Source organism: Muscardinus avellanarius (assembly GCF_963383645.1).
Source record: "Muscardinus avellanarius genome assembly, chromosome: 7".
NCBI lineage: Eukaryota > Metazoa > Chordata > Mammalia > Rodentia > Gliridae > Muscardinus > Muscardinus avellanarius.
In genome coordinates this window covers 106313812-106335099 of record NC_137793.1, presented here as the reverse complement: position 1 = coordinate 106335099, position 21288 = coordinate 106313812, and the positions used below count along the sequence as shown (strand labels likewise).

The window sequence follows — 21288 nt, the reverse complement described above, 5'->3', positions numbered from 1 at the left end:
AGCCCTTTACTTATTTTGAAACAGGTCTCCAAGTCTCTCTATGATGCTGAAACTGTCCTCAAGCCTGAGATCCTCCTGTCTCAGCCCTGGGTAACTGGGATTCCAGGCATGCACTGCCAGCCCGGCTCACACATTTCTATTTTGTCATGTAGAATATCAAAATGTGTACTAAGGGAGAGAATACTTGCAAATTACATATCTGATGAATGGCTTGTAGTCCGAATATATGAAAACTCTCAAAACCAGTAAGAAAACAAACTCAACTTTAAAAAGTCAAAATATTTGAAGAGTCACCTCACCAAAGACATCTATATGACAAATAAACATTTAGAAAGATGCCCAATTTCACCAGTGCTCAGGAATGCAAATTAAACCCTCAGATCTTCAATGAGATACCAGCCCACACTTAAAATGGTTTAAAATAAAACGGACGATGCCAGGTGTTAGAAAGGTGGTGGGTTAACTGAAACTCTGGTGGGAGTGCAAAATGATACAGCCACTTTGGAAAAAGTTGGTTGTTTTCTGAAAGTAAACACACTTACGACTCGACACAACAGCCGAACTCCCTGGTGACCTGAAAACTTACACAACAGCCTGTAGCTCTACAGTAGCTTTAAACTTATAACAGCCACAACGTGAAAACAGCACTGAGTCCTTCAACTAATAGAGGGACAAGCTGTGGTACATTTGCATAATGGAATACTACTCAGTAATAAAAAGTAACAAACCGATACAAGCAACATGGCCCAACCTCAAATGCCTTATAATATGTGAGAGAAGCTAGACTCAGAAGGCCACAGATTCCATTCACTTAATACCACAGAAAAGGCAGAAAATCATACGAACAGAAAAAAGAAAAATGGTTGTTTGGTGCTTACATGTGGTGGTGGGGAACATGTTAGAGGAGAAACGGGGAAGTCAGGTGCCATAATCGCAGTGTTTGGAGGCTGAAACAGGAGGGTCCCGGGCTTGAGGACGGCCTCCGCAACTTAGCCAGAGGCTCAGCAACTTGGGAAGACCCCGCTTCTAAAAATAACAAAGGGCTGAGAATGGGGGGGGGGGTGTGCTCGCTCGCAACCCCAGGATTTAGGAGGCCGAGAGGCGGCTGGCCTCAGCTACTAAGTGAGGCCTGTGCAACTTAGTGAGACCCTGCTTCAAAATAAATAATAAAAAATAGGACTGGGAGTGGAGCTGGAGGTGAAAGGCCCACGAGTTCAATCTCCAGTACCGCACAGCGGGGGCAGGGCTGAGCGGTGTGGGGCGCACGCTTGTAACCCCAGTACTTAGAAGGCTGAGACAGGAGGACCACAGGCTCGTGGCTAGCCTCAGTTGCTTAGTGAGATCCTCTGCAACTTAATGAGACCCTGTTTCAAAAACAAAGACTAAAAAGTAGGGCTGGGGAGTGTGTGGCTCCGGAGTAGAATACTCCCATTTCAATTCCTAGTACCAAATAAAAAAAGGGCTAAGAATGGAGCCCTGAAGTAGAATACCTCTGGATTCAACCCCCAGTACCAAAGAGAAAAAGGAGGGACAAACAGAAATGTTTAAGAATGATGCGTCTGTCCTATATCTTATTTGTGGGGCAAATTATACAACTCTATGAATTATCCAATTTTAAACAAACATAGGCTAAAAAGGTAAAATTTATTATAAATTATAACTGAAAAATTAGGAACCGTGTCCCTGATGGCCAAGAGTTCATAAAATGAATCATTTTTACTGTTTCATGAAGGATAGTCTTGAGGGAATATGTCTTTTTTTTTTTTTTTTTTTTTTTTTTTTGCTGTGAGCACAGGGTGGGGGGGACACAGGGGAGGAATACAGCAACCCTGATCACCACCTCCTCGATTTATGCTAAGACACCACTCTCCTCCACCGCCTTCACACCATCCGTGCCAACGTCAACACAGTGGAAGAGGCATATGGCATTTGAATACTGTTCTGAAGAACTCTGAGCAATGGGCCCGTGAAAGGATGGGGTGTGACCCCAGACCGCGTTCTCAGCACCGCAAGGTCTGAAGACACTGGTATTCAGACTGGGGCAGGGAGTGCATGGGCGGGCTCTAGGGGGCCGAGGGCGGAAGTGCGTCCCAGGGAAGCAATCAGATCTCCACAAAGAGCCCCAGAACCACAGGTCCGCCCCACGCCAGGCTTGTGCACTCTGAAGCTCTTGTTTTGAAAAGAAGATTCATTTGTAGTTTTCATCTTGTAGCACAAACAGAAGGACAAAGGATTCATTATTCTAGACTCTAAGGCAAAGGTTTTAAGGCATCACTAAGGCAGGCACTGCTGGCAACGGCTCAAGTCTTGAAAGGAAACCCAGACCCTGCAGTGAGTGCTGCAAACCGCGGCTTCCGTGCAGTATCCCACCTGAGAATTAGCTCGGAGAAGGGTGGATGGGAGGTAGAAAACAGTGCCGGGCACACGCAAGTCCCATTTTTAAGCTAAATATTATTGATAACCAGAATTTCCTAAAGAACTTGGAATTTCTGCAGAGAGTCAGGAGCCACAAAACATACCTAAAACAGAGCAATCTAGAAAAAAAACCCTCTAGATTCAGAAGCACTGAGAGCACCCGCAGCTTACACGGAGGGTCCCTTGGACTTTCTCCAGGGTAGAACAGCGGCCGGCCATGCACTGCTCAGGATGTGGGAGGGTGAGCCAGAGGCACCCAGCTGCTTCTCTCCATGCACTGTTCTTAGGACCAACTAGCCGGCCCAGGGTGAGGGCACTGTGAGGAGTGCTCCCCCTGAGTGGCCCTGCGCGGGATGAGGGGCACTGTGAGGAATGTTCCCCCTGAGCGGCGCTGTCCAGTGGTGAGGGGCACTGTGAGGAATGCTCCCCCTGAGCGGCGCTGTCCAGTGGTGAGGGGCACTGTGAGGAATGCTCCCCCTGAGTGGCGCTGTCCGGGGGTGAGGGCGCTGTGAGGAGTGCTCCCCCTGAGCAGCCCTGCATGGGGTAAGGGTGCTGGGAGTGCTCCCCCTGAACGGCCCTGCGCAGGGTGAGGGGCACTGTGAGGAATGCTCCCCCTGAGTGGCGCTGTCCGGGGGTGAGGGCGCTGTGAGGAGTGCTCCCCCTGAGCGGCCCTGCGCGGGGTGAGGGCGCGGTGAGGAGTGCTCCACTTGAGCGGCGCTGCGAGACTCAGTGCGCCACCCAGCTGTCTGCAGCGTCCAGAGAGGCTGACACTGCCAGCCGCTGCCTCTGTATCTTCAAGTCTGCGGTAGTTATCTTCAGGGATTATTTCCAACTGCGCAAGGAGGATGATTAAGGTCTGATATCCAGAACTCTTTATGAAAGCATAGATATACTTTGAGTTCAGCTTAGCAAACTCCTTGGTAAATAACAATTCGCTCACTGTCCATGTTGGGGATCACATCTGGCGCCCTTTCCCTGAAACGTGTTAATGACCTTCCTAGGAATTACAGTTGTAGCTCCTGACCCAGAGAAGACCCGGTCACGTCCTTGGAGGAGACATGACCACCTACACCGGGCCAGGCGGGTTCCCCGCCACCCACGCTTTCCTCAGTCTGTCAAGTGAGCATCTCACGGGCAGGGGACCACGGCCTGGGCAATGCCACGATGACGTTCCCCCTGGCTGGCCACCAAACGCCCGCCAAAATCACCAGACCTGTCATGTTCTCAGGACTGAACACTAGAACGAAGAAAGCCTTCCACTGCAACCCACCACAACGCCACAGGACCACCAGTACTACTGAGCTTCTTCCACAGTCAAAACAGAAAACTCCATCCACATCTTTGAAGAATGTATCTCTGGGGGAAAAAAATAAAATCAAACAAACTTTCAAAACCAGATTCTTCTATTCCCTATAAATAAACAGCCGATGCTGGCCAAGCTGACCATCACCGGAGGCTGCGCCTCCTCCACACACCTTCCAAACTGCTTCACCGGAGGCTGAGCCTCCTCTTTACACCTGCCAATCTGCTACACCACAGCATGCCAACCAACCTCTAGGGCATCAGTAACACATCCACATCGCCATAAAAAAATCATAGTGTTCTCACCTGTATCAAATCGAGTTGCCAGGTAAAAGGGAGGAAGGACTCTCTCAGACATTGGGGTATTGCGGCTTGGATAAGGTTTGAGCATGTCCCTCAGGGTTCATGGCTGAAGTGCCTCAGTGTGGCAGTGTTGAGTTGGAGGGCCTTTAAGAGGTGGGGCCTAGGACTTGGCCCAGTGGTGCTGCCTCTAATCTCGGTACTTGAGGCTGAGACAGGAGGATCACAGGTTTGAGAAAAGCCTCAGCAATTTAGCAAAACCCTCAGCAACTTAGCAAGACTGTTTCAAAACAAAATTAAAGGGCAGGGAGGGATTGTGGCTCAGATGTAGAATGCCCCTGGGTTCAATGCCATACCAAAAATAAAAAAGAGGTGGGGCCAAAATGGAGGTGGCTAGGTTGTTGGAGGCACTGACCTCGGAAGAGATCAGTCAGCTCCTGTAAGAGTGAGCTGTATAAAACAGTGGGCCTGAATGCTCCCACTCTCTGGCTCTGGTCTCACCATGCGATCACTCCTCCTCACAAAAGCTCTCTCTCTAAAATGCCTTCTACCATGCTGTGATGCACCGACAGGGCTCCCACCAGAAGCCAAAAGCATGGAGCCACCCAATCTTGGACTTCTGGCCTCCAGAACTTCTCTTTATAAAGTATCGAGGCTCAGGCAGTGTGTAATAGTATCACAAGTCTGACTAATGGAGGGAGTTTTGTTCTCCAAGAGCTATCATGTAGTTGTGCTAAAAAACAACACAACTATAGTTGAAATTTCCATTACTCTTTTGGTGTGTGTGTGTGTGTGTGTGTGTGTGTGTGTGTGTGTGTGTGTGTGATTGGAGACTGAACCCAGGGGGCTCACAGGGTAGGCAAGCACTCCACATTGCTCCGTCCCCCACTCCCTCTCCTTTTCTCTTTGACCAGTACTGATAGACTCAGGATTGGCATCTGCTCCAGTGACCGTGTTTCTGTAACCATTACTCCCAAGCTTGGTAAAATACTTTTTTTACTCCAACCTACTGCTGCTTCCACAATTCCCCTAGGCTAGAACTCTGCCTAGTGACACTACCAGCTGGTCAGGAATGAGTTTAACTTGTCCTCATTTTTGATGTATTTGTCACTATGCCCCGTCATATCTATTCCCTTCAAATTCATTTCTTTTCTATGACACTGTGCTGTTCAAGTTTTCTACCAATTTTCTCTTCCTTCCCCTCCGCTGGATGCCAGTATCTCTGAGCATTCTTGAGGCTGGGCCTCTGGAGGCCCATCAGCATTCACCGGCTCAAAGCACCTTTCAGCCAATGACTCCCCAGCTGCATTTCAAACCCTGACCACTGACCCAGGACGAACTCCATGTTTTTAGTTTCCTATAAGAACAATTAATTTGTCTAAAATCAAACCGCTCATATCTACCCTACAAGAAAAGCGGGTATTCAAGCATGCAAACAAAAGCAAGACAGGAAAATCTGCTCCCTGCTCCAACTTCGTTTCAGCCCCAAGTGCCACCATTTTCCAAGTCTCAGACCTAGACATGAGTCAGCTCTGACTCCTCCTTCCACTCTCATCTTGCTCGCACAACCTCTACTTAAGTCCAGTCATTAGATATTTACATCTGGAAGGAACTTTCAAGATAATCTAGTCTGAACTTTCAAGAGAATCTAGACTCATTGAACAAATAAGAGACCTGGGGCTCAGACATGCTGGCTGCTTGGCTCAGGTTCGGCTGGCCCGCGTAGGAGAGGCGTTCCACTACTATAATCTACTTAATCCCATTTCTGCGAAGGCTCCTGACAAATCTGTTTTTTCTGTGGAATCCAAAGAGCTGGGTTTGAGCCCTTGAAAGGTGACTATAAGCCAGCGAAGTGACTTAGGTAAAAGCTGCCCCCAGCCCGGCACAGCAGCAAATGCCTGCAATTCTGTTTCGGCTGCCAAGACTTCACCCTTCAGAGTCGGGTTCTAGCCTTCCGCTCAGCTGCTTCACCTAACGCTTCTAGAACAGCTCTGACACCGCTGTGAGTGTAAAGCAAACGCGTCCTCTGAGGTTGCGACTGAGGCCCTACTTGTCTTGTTAAAGTATTCTTGACCAACATTTCTACTGCAGACCTTTGTTTTTTTCAGGTCTATTCCAAGATCTTACATACAATATACACTTTCATATGACAGCAGTGTTCGCCAAACCAGACCACAATTTCAGAAGCTATATATATAAATCAGGCAATTAATTAAACATAATGAACTCTGGTTCTACTGGTCTAAAGCCGTTCTGCCAACAAGGGTTCATTTCTTCACCATTAACTGCACCAATGACCAGCTTCCTCCGAATAATCAGACAAGAGAGAGTTAAGAATGCAACTTAACATATACCATCTTGCTCATCTGCTTATTTACATCATAATCTCAACACTGACCCATAGCCAAGAACTGAGAAATACAAGCCTGTCAGTACACCAAGCCTCCAAAGCAGTGACCCATCGAGGAGCCGCACATCCAACAGCTCACAGTCCCGCATCACACACGGCGTTTTGGTCAGGGACAGACAGCATACAGGACAGTGGTCCAATGACGATGGCCTGGAGCTCGTGACACCACAGCCAGCTTTGTTCATGTAAGTATTACATCTCTGACGTCACAGAGTGACAAGAGTGCTTACTGAGCCATTTCTCAGAATGCATACCTGTGTGAGTAACTCACGACTGTACTCTTGTCCCTACACAAGCTCAGTTATGTGGCACTCTTGGTGGCTTGTTTCATTAGAAGATGCAATTCTTTTCTTTTCTCTCTTTTTTTTTTTTTCCGGGTCTGGGATGAATCCAGGGGCATTTGACCTCTGAGCTACATCCCCTGCCCTACTTTGTATTCTTTACTTTGAAACAGGGTCTCACTTAGTTATGGGATGTCTCACTAGGTAGCTGAGGCTGTCTGCGAACCACAATCCTCCGGTCTCAGCCTCCCGAATGCCGGGATTACAAGCATGTGCCACCACGCCTGGCTAGAAGATGCAAATTCTAAAGGCTATTTGTAAAAGCTTGCCAGTAGGACAGGGAAAAAATTATAAGAGCAAAAACTCAAAATTGAGCAGTGAATTAAGTCCCCACTGAACACAAAGATGGAAACAAGATTAGAGTATCTGTAGATTCCATTCAGCAAATTTGTACAGATTTCTTGAAATAAGAATCCCTGTACTAGAAGAGAATTAATGGAAAATGGCTCCCTTTAACATCCTGAGGTAGAAAAGACGGTGTATTCTAGAGCACGATTTGGTAGTAAGCATCAGAAGCTTTGCTGTGCGTGCCCTGATTAACAATTAATTACTAAGCCGGGCATGGTGGTGCGCGCTTGTGATCCCAGCATTCGGAAGGCTGAGACCGGAGGATCGCAGTTTGCGGACAGCCTCAGCTACTTAGTGAGGCCCTCTGCAACCCAGTGAGACCCGGTTTCAAAATAAAGAATAAAAAATAAGGCTGGGGTGTAGCTCGGAGGTCGAATGCCCCTGGGTTCCACCCCAGACCCACAAAAGGCAAAAAATTGCACGACAGAAATATGGACCATGAGGCTGGGCGTGGTGGCGCACGCTTGTAATCCTCACATTTGGGAGGAGGAGACAGGAGGATCACGCAGGTTCGAAGCCAGCCGTGCTGGCGTAAGAGACCCTGTTTCCAAAAATAAAAATAGGTCTGGGAGTGTAGCCCGGAGGAAGAAGGGCTTCCAGGAACCCCAGTACCACCAAAAAAAAAAAAAAAAAAAAAAAAGAAATATGGACCATGAAAATAATCCGAAGCAGCAATAAAGACCAATGCCAAGTAGCGTCTATTAGCTGTAATACTGAAAAATTAGAAACATAAATGTGCATACAAGATAAATTACATTTATGTCAAAATGCAATATAGCAATTAAAAGCCCCCCAAAGATGGCTTCAGGATATAAGAAAATACAGATGAAAAGATCACAAAACAATACACAATATATAATCCTAATTTCTAAACTAATTAAATTTTACACACACATATATACATCCAACCTTTCTTCTTAAAAGCTTATAAACTTGACGTTTTTGACCAAATGTAATTCTCCTCATTATAAAATGATAATAATACCTACTTCACAAGGATTAAACAGCAATCCTGGTTCTGAGATTCTGATCTGAACAAGGCACCAAAAATTTTAAAACCTCACAAAAGGAGCTTCAAACACTCAGCACAAATCATTGCATGCTTAAATTATAACAGCGGTCTCATTTTAATTTGGCCTCACAAGGATACATCCAATGCTACTTCCAAATCAATATTCCTAAAACCCTAATTTCATATCATTTCCCTGATGCAAAAATTTCTAATGGCCTCAAGATGAGATTCCAGCCAACATAACTCGCCCTTATTCTGCCTGGACTGTAAAGTACTGACAGAGTGAGTGGAATCACTGCTCAAACGTGAATCCGGGTCCACTAATGAGCTGAGTAAGTCAACCCTGGGAAGTTAACCCTGGTGTGCTCCCCAGCTCCTCCTCTCTGCAATGGGGCCAAGGGCTTACAAGGTGAAAATCCATACACTGGCCCAGGGGATGCACCCTTTAAATGTCAGATATTACTCATACTTCTCCCAACAAAAAGCCTACAACACCAGACTGCTCTCCTTCACGTTTTTCTTTTCTTTTTTTGCGATACAAAGGATTGAACCCAGGGGCATTCTACCTCCGAGCTACACCCCCAGTCCTATTTTTTAATTCTTTGTTCTGAAACAGGGTCTCACTGAATTGCAAAGGGCCTAAGTAGCTGAGGCCTTCCGTGAACCTGTGATCACCCTATTCAGCCTCCCAAATGCTGGGATTACAAGTGTGTGCCACCATACCCATAGCCTTCGTGGTTTCTTTTCCTTTCTTTTTTCTTTTCTTTCTTTTTTTTGCAGTACTGGGGATGGAACCCAGGGGCATTCTACCTCCAAGCTACACCCCCAGCCCTATTTTTTTTTATTCTTTATATTTTGTTTTTTTTTTTTTTTACTCCAGATTTTTCCAGAATATTGCCAGTTTATTTTTTTTACTTTATTTTTTAAATTTATTTTATTGAAAGTAAATGTTATACATTTAATCTGTATTTGGTGCCCTCTCCCCCTCCCTCGTTTCCCTTCCCCCCTCCTGATACTTAATACCCAGGCTAACCTTGCTATATTCATACTTTTACACCTATTTGGAAATAGCCGCTCATCAATCAAGTTCAGCCTCCTCCCTCTCGTAGTTTTCCATTCAAACTTTGCTGAGATTTCCCTTCCATTATCTGGAGTCCCTCTGGTATCCCCAATGCTCACTCGTTTGGGCATATTAGAGGAAACATATGTCCCTTCTCTTTCTGTGTTTGGCTGATCTCACTTAACAAAATGCTTTCCAGACCTTTCCATCTTCTTACAAATGACGTGATTTTGTTCTTCTTTATAGCTGAATAGAATTCCATTGTGTGTATTTCCCATAACTTTGCAAACCATTCATCTGTTGATGAGGGCCTAGGTTGTTTCCAAATTTTGCCTATTATAAATTGTGCTGCTATGAACATAGGTATGCATATGTTGCTGTAGTTCTCTGTTTTCAACCCCTTTGGAAAAATACCCAGGAGTGGTAAAGCTGGATCGTATAGTGGATCTATTCCCAGTTTTCTTAGGAATCTCCACACAGATCTCCATAGTGGCTGAACGAGTTTGCATTCCCACCAACAGTGTAAAAGAGTTCCTCTTTCCCCACATCCTGGCCAGCATTTATTATTGTTTGTTTTCTTTATGCTTGCCAATCTGACTGGGGTTAGATGGAATCTCAGTGTAGTTTTGATTTGCATCTCCCTGATGGCTAATGATGAAGAACATCTTTTCATGAATCTATTGGCCATTTGTATCTCCTCTTTTGTAAAGTGTCTATTCAGTTCAGTTGTCCATTTCTTGATTGGGTTGTTTGTTTTGCTAGTGCAGAGTCTTTTGAGCTCTTTGTATATTCTGGATATTAGCCCCCTATCGGAATGGTGGCTGGTAAAGATCTTCTCCCATTCTGTAGGCTTCCTCTTTAGGTTCTTGATGGTTTCCTTTGATGAGAAGAAACTTTTTAGTTTGATGCCATCCCACTTGTTGATTCTTGCTTTAATTTCCTGAGCTTTGGAGGTTTTGTTGAGAAAGTTACTGCCTGTGCTATATGTTGTAGTGATGAGCCTATGTTAAGCAGGATCTCACTGAGTTGCAAAGGGCCTCACTAAGTACCTGAGGCTGTCCTTGAACTGCGATCCTCCCGTCTCAGCCTCCCAAATGCTGGGATTGCAACACGCGCCACCACTCTGGGCTCCTTCATGATTCCTTAACATGCAATGCCCTTTACACAGCCTCTCACCCATGAAATACTACTCCTTCACTGCCAACAACAAAGAAGATGTGCTCAACGTTTATACTATATATTCAAGGTGCTAGGCTGGAAATACAGGAAAAGCAAACAGCCTCAACCCTCAGAGCTCAGTCTGATGAAAGACAACCAGAGCAAGAGAAATGTGTTCCTGGTGCCAAGGGAAGCCCTCCTCCAGGCAATGAGCAGCTCACGTGGGTGAATCAGGCAGGGTAGGTGCCCGTAGAGGAAGAGCACCCGCACCCAATATCGCCGGCACTGTCCCTGACTTTGTCTGGAGCTGCTGGGGGCCCTGAGGCCGAGGGCGAGTGGAGGGAAGGCTAGAGAGGGGCTGAAGGGGCTGCACCAGGAGGTCATGAGGACTTTGCACTTGATGCTGTGGGCAACAGCAGCCAAGTGATAAGCAGGGTGTGCCTGCTTGGTGCTGAAAGGCTAGTGTGCTGTCCCATATGGAAGCCACATACGCGTATGGACTTAAAATGTAGCTAGTGTGACTAAAGAACTAAAATTTAACTTTGATTACTTTAAATTTAAAAACAGGTTGGATGGTGTGGCGCCACCTGTAATCATATTAGTATTGAGAAGCTGGACAGGAGGATCCAGATTTGAGGCCAGCCTCAGCAACATAGTGAGACCCTCAGTAACTCAGCAAGACTGTGTTTCAAAAGAGAAAATTAAAAACGGGGAGGGGAGGCTGGGGATGTGGCTTGGAGGCAGAATGTTCCTAGGTTCAATCCCAGGTATCAAACAAGCAAGCAAACAAAAACCTGACATGCAAACCTGTCCTGCGTCTTAGTTGCTATATAACTTTAATGTGTCCTTGAACACCTAGGGCATATGAATTTACCTTTTCAACTATAAATTTAATGAACCCTAAATTCAAATCAAATGTTTCTGATGAAAATTTAATGTCCCAAACTGAAATTAGATATAAGTGTAAAATGACATAGCATTTCAAAAATTTAGTAAAAAGAATAAAATATTCCATTAAAAATCTTTACATTAACCATACTTTCAAGTGATATTTGAATATATTAAAGAAGACACTAAAAGCAATTGCACTTGTTCTTTCTTTTTCTTCCAGTACTTGGGATCAAACCCCAGAGCCCAGTGTAAGCTAGGCAAGGGCTCTACACGGAGCCATATCCTCAGTCTTTTTGTTTTTTGAGTCAGGGTCTCACTGTATAGCCCAGATTGGGCTGAAATTTGTAATCCTCCTATGTAAACCTCCCGAGAAACTAGGATTATAATTATGCCCCACTGTACCCAGCTTCTTCTTGCTTTTAATGTAGCTATTAGGAAATATAAAATGAAGCCTGTTGGCAAACACCTGTAATCCCAATACTTAAGAGGTTGAGACAGGGGAAACTGCACCCGCAGGTTCAAGGCCAGTCTCAGCAACTTAGTGAAGTCCTCAGCAACTCAGTGAGACTCTGTCAAAATAAAAAAGAAGCCTGGCGTGGTGACACAGGCTTGTAATCCCAGCATTTGGGAGGCTGAGACAGGAGGATCGCAGATCACCGACAGCCTCAGCTACATAGTGAGGCCCTTTGCAACTCAGTGAGACCCTATATGTAGATTACATTGTATTTCTACTGAATGGTGTTGATCAAATGAATCCAAAAGCAGAGGAAACCACCTATAAACCTCCTTCATAAGCATCCAGGTACTAGAACAAGCTGGAATTATATACATTCTGCACACCTCTGAAACCTAACTCAAGACCTGCTATGACCTCCGAAAGCTCTTCCCATCATGACAATTCCTAGAAGCTACCTTTCTCTGACCCCTGGGAAGCTTATCATCTACAGCACTAGATCATTTACCACTTGTCATTTTACTTGATCTCAGAGTGATCTGTTTTTGAGATCAGACTAGAAGCTCCCAGTCTCAGCACCATAATGTAGGCAGCATTATTTTTCCTACATTGTGCAGTGTGCGTGCACATACGCACGTGTGTGTGTGTGTGTTTGTTAGTTACTAGGTATTGAACCCTGGGTCATTCTGCCTCTGAGCTACACTGCCAGCCCCATTTCTGTATTTTTTACTTTGAAATAAGGCCTCACCAAGTTGCCAAGGCTGGCCACAAACCTGCGGTCTTCCCATCTCAGCCTCCCACGTACTAGGATTACAGAAGGGAGCCACCACACCCTTCTGCGCTGTGCATTTTTAATACTTTTTAATAAACAGAACTACAGGGGTCCCCAAAAAACCATCACACAAACACCTGGAGACACTCACAGCTGATTTTACCTTTCTGCAACAGAAAAAATTAAGGATCTCTCTTCCTTCAGGTACCCTAAGGTCATGGGCTAAAACATGTAAAAGTCAACCAAAACACCAAGCCAGTGTTCCCATAAAACAGCGCTATCTAATCAGTAAGCAAGAACTGGTAGACTGTATAGGATACTATCAAGAAAAAATGTCAAGGTGTCAGAGCAATTAGAGCTTTCACAAATTCCACTCAAAACCAAACAGACAAAATATTTCTAGTTATCTCTGATCTCTATGCCAGACACCAGTGATAACCTTCACAACGTAAGCATCAAGAACTTCCACTCAAAGAAAAGCTGCTTTAATTTTTTTTTAAATTAGCCCCTAAATCAATTTTTAAAAAAATACATTTTCCAGGCAGGAAGCCATCTATTTCTAGTAAAACTACAACATGCCATTTAAGTTAAAACAAGGCAAAGAAACAAACCTCTCTAAAAGAAACAGAATAAAGTTGGAAGCCTGTAATCCCAGTACTTGGGAGTGTTGAGACAAGAGGATCACGGGTTCAAGACCAGGCTCAGCAATTTAGCGAGACTCTCGGCAACCTAGCAGACCCTGTTTCAAAATAAAAAAAATAAATAAAATAAGTCTGGGAATGGAGCTCGGAGATAAAATGTCATGGCTGGGTTTAATCCCCAATAGCACAAAAAAAGTAAGATAAATATATTTTACCTTATCATGAGTAATAAAGTTATTTCATCTGAAATACCACTTAAATCTTATGGAAAGATATGTTTTGCATACAAAACATACCGTTGAAAGCACACAACTAACTGGTCAGCTTTCACCAACTGCAGAAATGGCTAGTAGCAACTACTTGAAACATGGGACCCTTCATGGTTATTAGAACTATAGAAATAGGAATCAAATAGCCACGAGTTAGAAGTAAGGGACACATCATGGCTACTAGTAGCCATCTTCTAGGAACTCTGCAGTTCTTAGATTTCTGATGCGTTTGACAATCGAAACATAAACCCAACAAGTTGGTAGAAATGTCATCATCAGAATTGATCTTGCACGTTGAATGGCTCACAAAGTTGATAGGACAGCGTGCCGTGTAAGATTCTATCGCCAAACACGCGATCTGGCCGTCAAAGACGGAGTTGGGACAACTCCCAAGGAAAAAAATTAGGCAGTTCTCATCTGAAAGGCAGAATAAGATGTGGGCCAAACTTGTCAAAGAGCCTGGACGAAATCAAGGGGTTAAGAAGAAACACTGGTTTCCTGTAGCACTGTGGGAAAATCCCGGTGGCCCATAGAAAGCTAAGGAAAGTTTAGTTTGGCCGGCTTCATTTTGTTTCCCTTCCAACATCAGCACCCAGTACGAAGGACCGCTTCCCCCCCACCCCCGCTCACGCCCCCCCCCCCAGCGGAGCTGCCTCCCGGACCAACACCCGCCCCCGCCGGGCGCCCTGCAAACGTGCCCAGACGCCTCTGGGCACGTCGCGGTCTCGCCGGCCTGCGGGCCAGCGCTCCGAACTCAATGCACAATGGAGCTCACCCCCGTCCCCGCCAACTACAAAGCTCAGGAGGGCCATTTCCCTTTTCCTGCCCAGATGCTGTTTTCCCTCCTTCGAAGCCGAGTCCCGAGCTCTAAGGCAGCCCCAGCCCGTTCTCCCTCCCCACCTGCATGGCTGCCGAACCCCTCGATCCCCGGAGAAGTTGCACCGGAGCGCACTGACAAAACGGGACCCCCCGGGGGCTCGGCTGGGGTGTGGGTTTCACAGTCCCGGCAGGACGGGGGCCGAACATCTTCAGACACTCGGTCCAGGCCCTCAAGGCCAAGCCTCCCCCGTACCCCGCCCCAGCTCAACTTGCCTCCCCTCCCCCGACAGGGAGGAGACGAGGGGGTTCGGGCAGCCTGCACCGCCGCCGCCGCCGCCACCCCGAGCAGCTGAACCCTCGGCGACACTCACCCTTTCACCACAAAGAAGGGGTCCTCCATGGACATGGCGTCCCGGCCCCCGGCCGCCTCCGCCGCTCCACGCACCGGGCGCCCGCGCCCTCCCGGCCTCCCTCCGGCCGCCACCCACCCACGGCCTCCTGCGGCTCCGCCGGGCTCGGGAGCGAGGGCGCGCGCAGGCCGGGCGCCGGGGTGGCCGCCGGTCCAGCACTCGGTCAGCACCGCGGGTCGAATCCGGACTCCGGCGCCGGCCCCCACGGCTGCCTCCTCCCCCGGCTCCTCCAGGCGCGTCCGACGGCCTGGCCCCGCCCCCGGGGCCTCCGCCGCGGCCAATCACGAACGCACATGGCAACCCCACTTCCGCACCCGCGCCCACGTGACCGAGGTAGGCCCCGCCCCTCATCGGCGGGGTCTGATGCGTCACGCGGGCCTGGGGGCGGAGCTATGGAGTGGTGGGCTGTCTTCTCCTGACTCTGGGCTGCTGCTAGAGCCGGGAGGAGCTACCTGATCACTCCAGGGAGGCCATCGGGTTTTCAGGAAAGCCGTTTTAGCACCTGATTTGCATAATCCTTTTACCTTTCCTTTTTTGTATGCAGCGGGAATGGAATCCAATCCAGAGGCTGAGCCACACCCCTAGCCCTATATTATTATTTTTTTTGGAGGGGGTGGGACTAGGGATTGTACCCAAGGGCCTTCTACTCTCTGAGCTACATGCCGGGCCCCATTTTATTTTTATTTCTCACTAACTTGCTGAAGGCCTCACTAAATGATTGAGGCTGGACTCAAACCTACCAGCGTCCTGCCTCAGCCTGCCAACTACGGACCTTTCCTCTTACTTAAAACTTGATTTTAGCCAGGCATCGTGGTGCACGCTTGCAATCCCAGCACTTGGGAGGCTGAGACAGGAGGACCGCAGGTTCGCGGCTAGACTCAGCTACTTAGTGAGGGCCTTTGCAACTTAGTGAGACCCTCTTTCAAAATAAAGGATAAAAAATAGGGATGGACTTGTAGCTGGGAGGTAGGAAGCCCCTGGGTTTAATCTCCAGTACTGAAAAAACAAACAACAAAAAAAAAAATTGATTTTAACCAAATGTGATTTCTAAATCCATCTCACCCTCCGTTTCCAATAAAGCCTTGTCACGCACGGTGATCATGGTGGTGGAAGACTGCACAGCTCCTTTACGTAGGCCATGCAATGTGCTAAAGACTGTATGAACATCATTGTGATACTCTTGTAAAGAGAACATTATTTTATTATGTTTTTGTGGTACTAGGAGTTAAACCCAGGAGCATTCTACCTCCAAGCTACACCCCCAGCCCAATTTTATTTTTTTGTTTTGAAACAGGGTGTCCCTAGGTATCTTGAGAGTCTCACTACTTGCTGAGGCTATCCTTGAATCTGAGATCCTTCTGCCCCAGCCTCCCAAATACTGGGATTACAGGCATACGCCACCACACCCAGCTGGGGAAGATATTGTTAAGATGATTTTGTAAGTGAGAAAAAAAGTTACAAAAGATTTCAAGATCTGTAGTCACACAGCCACACAGGTAATCTTTTTTTTTTTTTTTCTTTTGTGGTACTGGGGGTGGAACCCCGAGGCTTCTACCTCTGGGCTACACTCCCAGACCTATTTTATACTTTATTTGGAAACAGGGTCTCACTAAGTTGCTGAGAGCCTCACTAAGTAGCTGAGGCTGGCTTTGAACCTTTGTGATCCTCCTGTCTCCACCTCCCAAGCGCAGGGATTACAAGCGTGCGCCACCACGCCCGGCTTGGTAATTTTCTCATAGAGCATGTAATGCTTTCCAAGAGAGCACCTGGGATGCTTCGTCTGTGACAGTGGAGATTGAACCCAGGGACACTCTCTACCTCCAAGCTGCACCCCCAGGCCAATTTTGTTTTTTGTTTTGAAACAGGGCCTCACTAGCTTGCCGAGATTCTTGCTATGTTGCTGAGGCTGTCCTCAAACCCACAATCCTCCTGTCTGAACCTCCCAAGTACTAGGATTACAGACCTGTGTCACCATCCTGGACTAAGAGAGCACATTTGAGGAACAAAGGAGCCAAGTGTGTACCTTCCTCTCAGCTGTGAGCTGACAACTTCCAGAAGCCTCTCTTTCAGAACACTTAGCCAGCTCCTCTGTTAGGTGTGCTGTGGTGTTTGTGGATGGGGATTGTGGAGTTTAATTGCTGGTAATCACCGAGCACTTGCTGTGCTTACAGACTGTAAGTGTTATCTCTGTTGTCCTCACAATCAGGTAATTACTGTTATTTATTATCTGCATTTTATGAACGAGGGACTCGAGACTCTGGGAGGGCTAGTGACTTGCCCCAAACCTTCGTAGCCAGCGGAGTCCCCGGAGTCAGGTAAACCAAGGTGAGCCTGTTTCTATCATTCAGTTCCTCATTTTTAAAAATGTAAGTAATAATATCTAGCTCATGGATTACTCTAAGGGTTAAATAAAAATGCATATAAACACTAAGGTCCCAGAGGAGGGAGGGAGAGAAGTCAGGGACCTGAGGCGGGAGCTGCTGTGGTCATCTGGCCTGCAGGGCTGAGGGCCAGACCAGGACAATAGCAACTGGGAATGGAGAGGAAAGAGCGAATTTGATGTTCCCAAAGAAAAACAAAGCAAAACAAAAACAAAGGAATGAATGAGGTGGGGGAGAGGAGAGGAGACAGGTGAAAGTCAGAGATTCCAGGCTTCTCTGAGACCCTGGAGGAGGAGGGGAGTGGGGAAGGAAGAGATTGGGCAGGAATTGCTTAATTCAGTTATAAACATATTGAGATGAGAAGTGTTCGTCATGCTCTCAGTCCACACAGGTAAACCGAGGGGCAGATGAACACAGTGGTGAAGAAATGTTTGGAGCCTGCTTGTTGGAGTTGAAGTCCCTGTTCTGCTCTTCCTGACTGGTGTGTCTTAAGCAGACTGCTTACTCTCGTACTGTCCTCCACCGTGAACTGGACACCCTTCCGATTCAGGTCTGGAATTTCCCCCGGAAGCTCATGTGTTGGCCTTATGGTCCCCAGTGCGGCTGGGTTTGGAGGCAGAGCATAGGTAGAGGAGGTGGATCACTGGGGGTGTGACCTGGGGGCTGGCTGTCCCTGGCCACTCCCTGGCTTTCTCTCTGCCTCAGAACACCATGACTGAGAGTGACTTGCCTCTGCCACGTGTCCTGCAGCCAACCAACCATGGACTGAACTCCAAAACTGTGACACCAGAGGAGGTCACTAGGATTGAGCTGATGTTTAGAACAGCACCTGACTCGATGTGTTCCTTCTCTGTCCCAGGCACCAAAGACACAGAGATGAACAAGGCTTGGTCCTTGCCTTCAAGGACCTCTCAGACCAGTGGGAGAGACGGGCAGGAAACACAAAGAGATGGGCACTTATTGCCACAGAAATTCACAGCTGTGCTCTCAGAGACACAATGCCAGTTTGTTTGGTAAGGGCTGGAGGATTCCTAAACAGTGACCAGAGGAAGCCAGGAGAAGGGGTCTATGATATGGGACAGCACGGTGGCTTGTGAAAGAGTCATGACAGAGGACATTGATGGAGTAGAGGGGGTAGGCGGTAGAGAGCTACAGCAGGTGGGCAGAATGCCAGACCCTTGTTTGTGATATTAAGAACTATAGGTCATGGGGACAGAGGAAAGTGACTGGGTCAGCTTGGCATTTGAGACAAATGCTATGGTGGCCGGAAGGTCACGGTCCAGAGGAAGAATTAGTGTGTCCTGAGCCAGGCTCATAGAACTAAGATGGGGAGGAGGGATGCACTTGACAACCACTGCAGAGGCGAAATCAGCAGCCTTGGTGACCAATTGGTCCAGCACATGGCGGAATGAGTGAGAGAAGGAGGTAGGCTTGCAAGGTTTGGGAGTTGTAAATGGGTACTTGGTTCTGGTCACCAAGAAAAGAGGTCACAAGAGGAAAATTTAATTTAGAGTGAATGTAAATTAGCTGTTAGCATGTTGGTTTTCTCCACCAAACTGTAAACTCTCGGAAAGACTGGAGAGGTTTTGTTATGTTACCACCATCTCAAGGCCTAGCACAACCTCTTGTTATCTGTTCTGTGATTGGACTACAAGTGAGAGGTCAGAGTTTTATATGAAGAAACAGAGGATGAGGGCAGAGGCTTGAGGAATTCCCATACTTAGGGGTTTGGGGAAAGCCTCAGCACTGGAGATAGAGCGGGTTGAGATATGAAATGTGGAGGGGCATGGGGCACCCCCTTTCCTTAATGAGTCGCCCTCCTTCACCCTCTCTCAAACCAGACCTTGGCCTCTGTAGTCTCAGGGAAGGGGAAGCGTAAGCTAAAATGCTGCAAGGAAATACAAAGAAGTTACTTGATGTTGTTGCCTCCCTGTTTAACAGGCCCCAGGTCCCAACATAAGCAATGGCTTAGGAAGAATACTCAGCAAAAAGCCATCTCCACACTCCCACCCCAAACCCCACAGCCCCAAAAAGAATTAAAATTTTTCATAGAGTAAAAAAAAAAAAATCAAAACAGTAGTTGCCTTGGGGTGGAGAGAATTGACTGGAAGACAGACTTTCTGGAGAGATAGAAATGCTCTGTATCTTGACAGGGTGTGGGTGACACGGGTGTCCATACTTGACTGAACTCATCGATCTGTGATACTAAAATTCTGCTCATTTTATTGAGGGAGGCTGATATGCCAATTCTGGCTTTTCCATCAAGTCCCAAGAGGGCATCTGGGGAACCTCTGGTCTCTGAGAGAGGCTTCATATTTGGGAGAAAGAATGTTGGAGGGAGCTTACTGGGGTCCTGCAAGGCATTTTGTATCAGAAATGAGATAGCAAACCAGAAAGCAAACCAGAAAACAGGTCCCAAGCCACCAGATCACAGAGCCCAGAGGGATCAGAAAATCAGATCATATCTCACCACCAAGGATGTCAGCATTAACCTGAGAAGGGTTGCAATGGGCAGCCACCCCTCCGCCAAAAAGTTGTGGAAGTGATGAAACACCCCTAAAACGGGGTTTTGTGTGTGTGTGTGTGTGTGTGTGTGTGTGTGTGTGTTACTCAGGATTAAACCCAGAGGTATGCTACCTCTGAGCTACATCTCCAGCTTGCTTGCTTGCTTGCTTTCCTTCTTTCTTTCTTTCTTTCTTTCTTTCTTTCTTTCTTTCTTTCTTTCTTCCTTTCTTCCTTTATTATTTTTTTGCTTTGAAACAGGATCTTGAGAATCTAGCTAAATTGCTGAAGCTGGTCTCAGCTCCCAAGTAGAGATTACAAGCGTGTTCCATCATGCCCAGCTGGATATCTCCTATTCTTTTTTTTTTTATTATTATTATTATTTTGGTAGTACTGGGGTTTAACCCAGGGTCTTTTCTACCTCTGGGCTATACTCCCAGACCTATTTTATATTTTATTTGGAAACAGGGTCTCACTAAGTTGCTGAGAGCCTCACTAAGTAGCTGAGGCTGGCTTTGAACGTGTGTGACCCTCCTGTCTCAGCCTCCCAAGCGCAGGGATTACAAGCGTGTGCCACCACGCCTGGCGGACCTCTCCTATTCTAAGATGGACAGAACACCCAACCTGATCCCTCACTGGTTGTTGTAAGGATCAGTTGAGGCCATATATGTGAATCCATTTTGCAAAATAGGAAACACCATAAGCCCCTGAGCCAGCTTGAATCTTTCTCAGTCGTGGGGAGGGTGGAGATGAATACTAGAGATTGAACCTACAGGTGTTCTGCCTCAAGAGCTCTCACGACAACCTCGTTAGGCAGATTTACTAAAGAATTGACAAAAGAGTATTAGGTTGTGAAGCCCAATTTTGGTAAAATGAACCAAAAAAGGTGTGCATATATACATATGTTAATATATATTAACAGTAAAAGCACTGAAAAGACATATTCCAAATTATGCCAACAATGGTTTTCTCTGATGAGTGATTTTTTTTTCTTTTTTCATGTGGCACCTGGGATTGGACCCAGGGGTACTCTACCATTAAACTATACCCTAAGCCCATTTTATTTTTTTTTTATTTTGAAACAAGTTCTTACTAAACTTGCAATCCTACTGCCTCAGCCTCCTAACTACTGGAATTAGAGGTGTGTGCCTCCAAGCCTGACTATAATTCTACCACTCTGTGATGTGTGTGTGTGTGTGTGTGTGTGTGTGTGTGTTTTCCAGATTGAATTTTCCAACTTGCAATTAGAATAAAATGACTTAAAAATGAAAGACAAGGTCACCATTCCTGTTTTTTCCACACCTATTTTCTAAGAGTACAGTATTGTATTGTATTTTAGGGATAAGCTATCAATAGAAATCCAAAGGAACCAATACACTGGTTTGGAACTCCAGCACTAGCAAGAGACATCTGGAGACCTCTGGAAGGACACGTAGGTAGCCTTGATTGTTATATGAATAAGAAAGAGAAGAACAGAGGGAAGGAGGCAGGAAAGGAAGAAATACAGTGATCCGAGAAGTGTGAGGAGGTGCTTGGAGATCCCCAAACATTAACTTCTTTATCTTAATTGGTTTATTTATTTTTGAGGCACTTGGTCGAACACCCAGGGGTGCTCTACCTCTGAGCTATATCCCCAGCCCTATTTTATTTTTTATCTTGAAACAGAGTCTTTTTGTGTGTGTATGGTACTGGGGATTGAAGTCAGAGGCATTCTGTCTCTGAGCTACACCCCCAGCCCAATTTTATGTTTTGTTTTGAAACAAAGACTCTCTGAAACAGAGTCTTGCTAGATTGCCGAGAGTC

General features: G+C 46.6%; 1 protein-coding gene across 1 annotated transcript in view; it reads right to left on the bottom strand.

Annotated features, from left to right (window-relative positions):
• STX6 (syntaxin 6) overlaps positions 1–14598 on the bottom strand; it is a gene marked incomplete at both ends in the record, with an annotated part of 48153 nt that extends 33555 nt beyond the window's left edge. Inside the window, one exon of the mRNA XM_080699396.1 lies at positions 14564–14598. Coding sequence (XP_080555522.1) covers positions 14564–14598 — 35 coding nt within the window. The remainder of the gene's footprint in view (positions 1–14563) is intronic.
• Positions 14599–21288: the final 6690 nt, after the last annotated feature.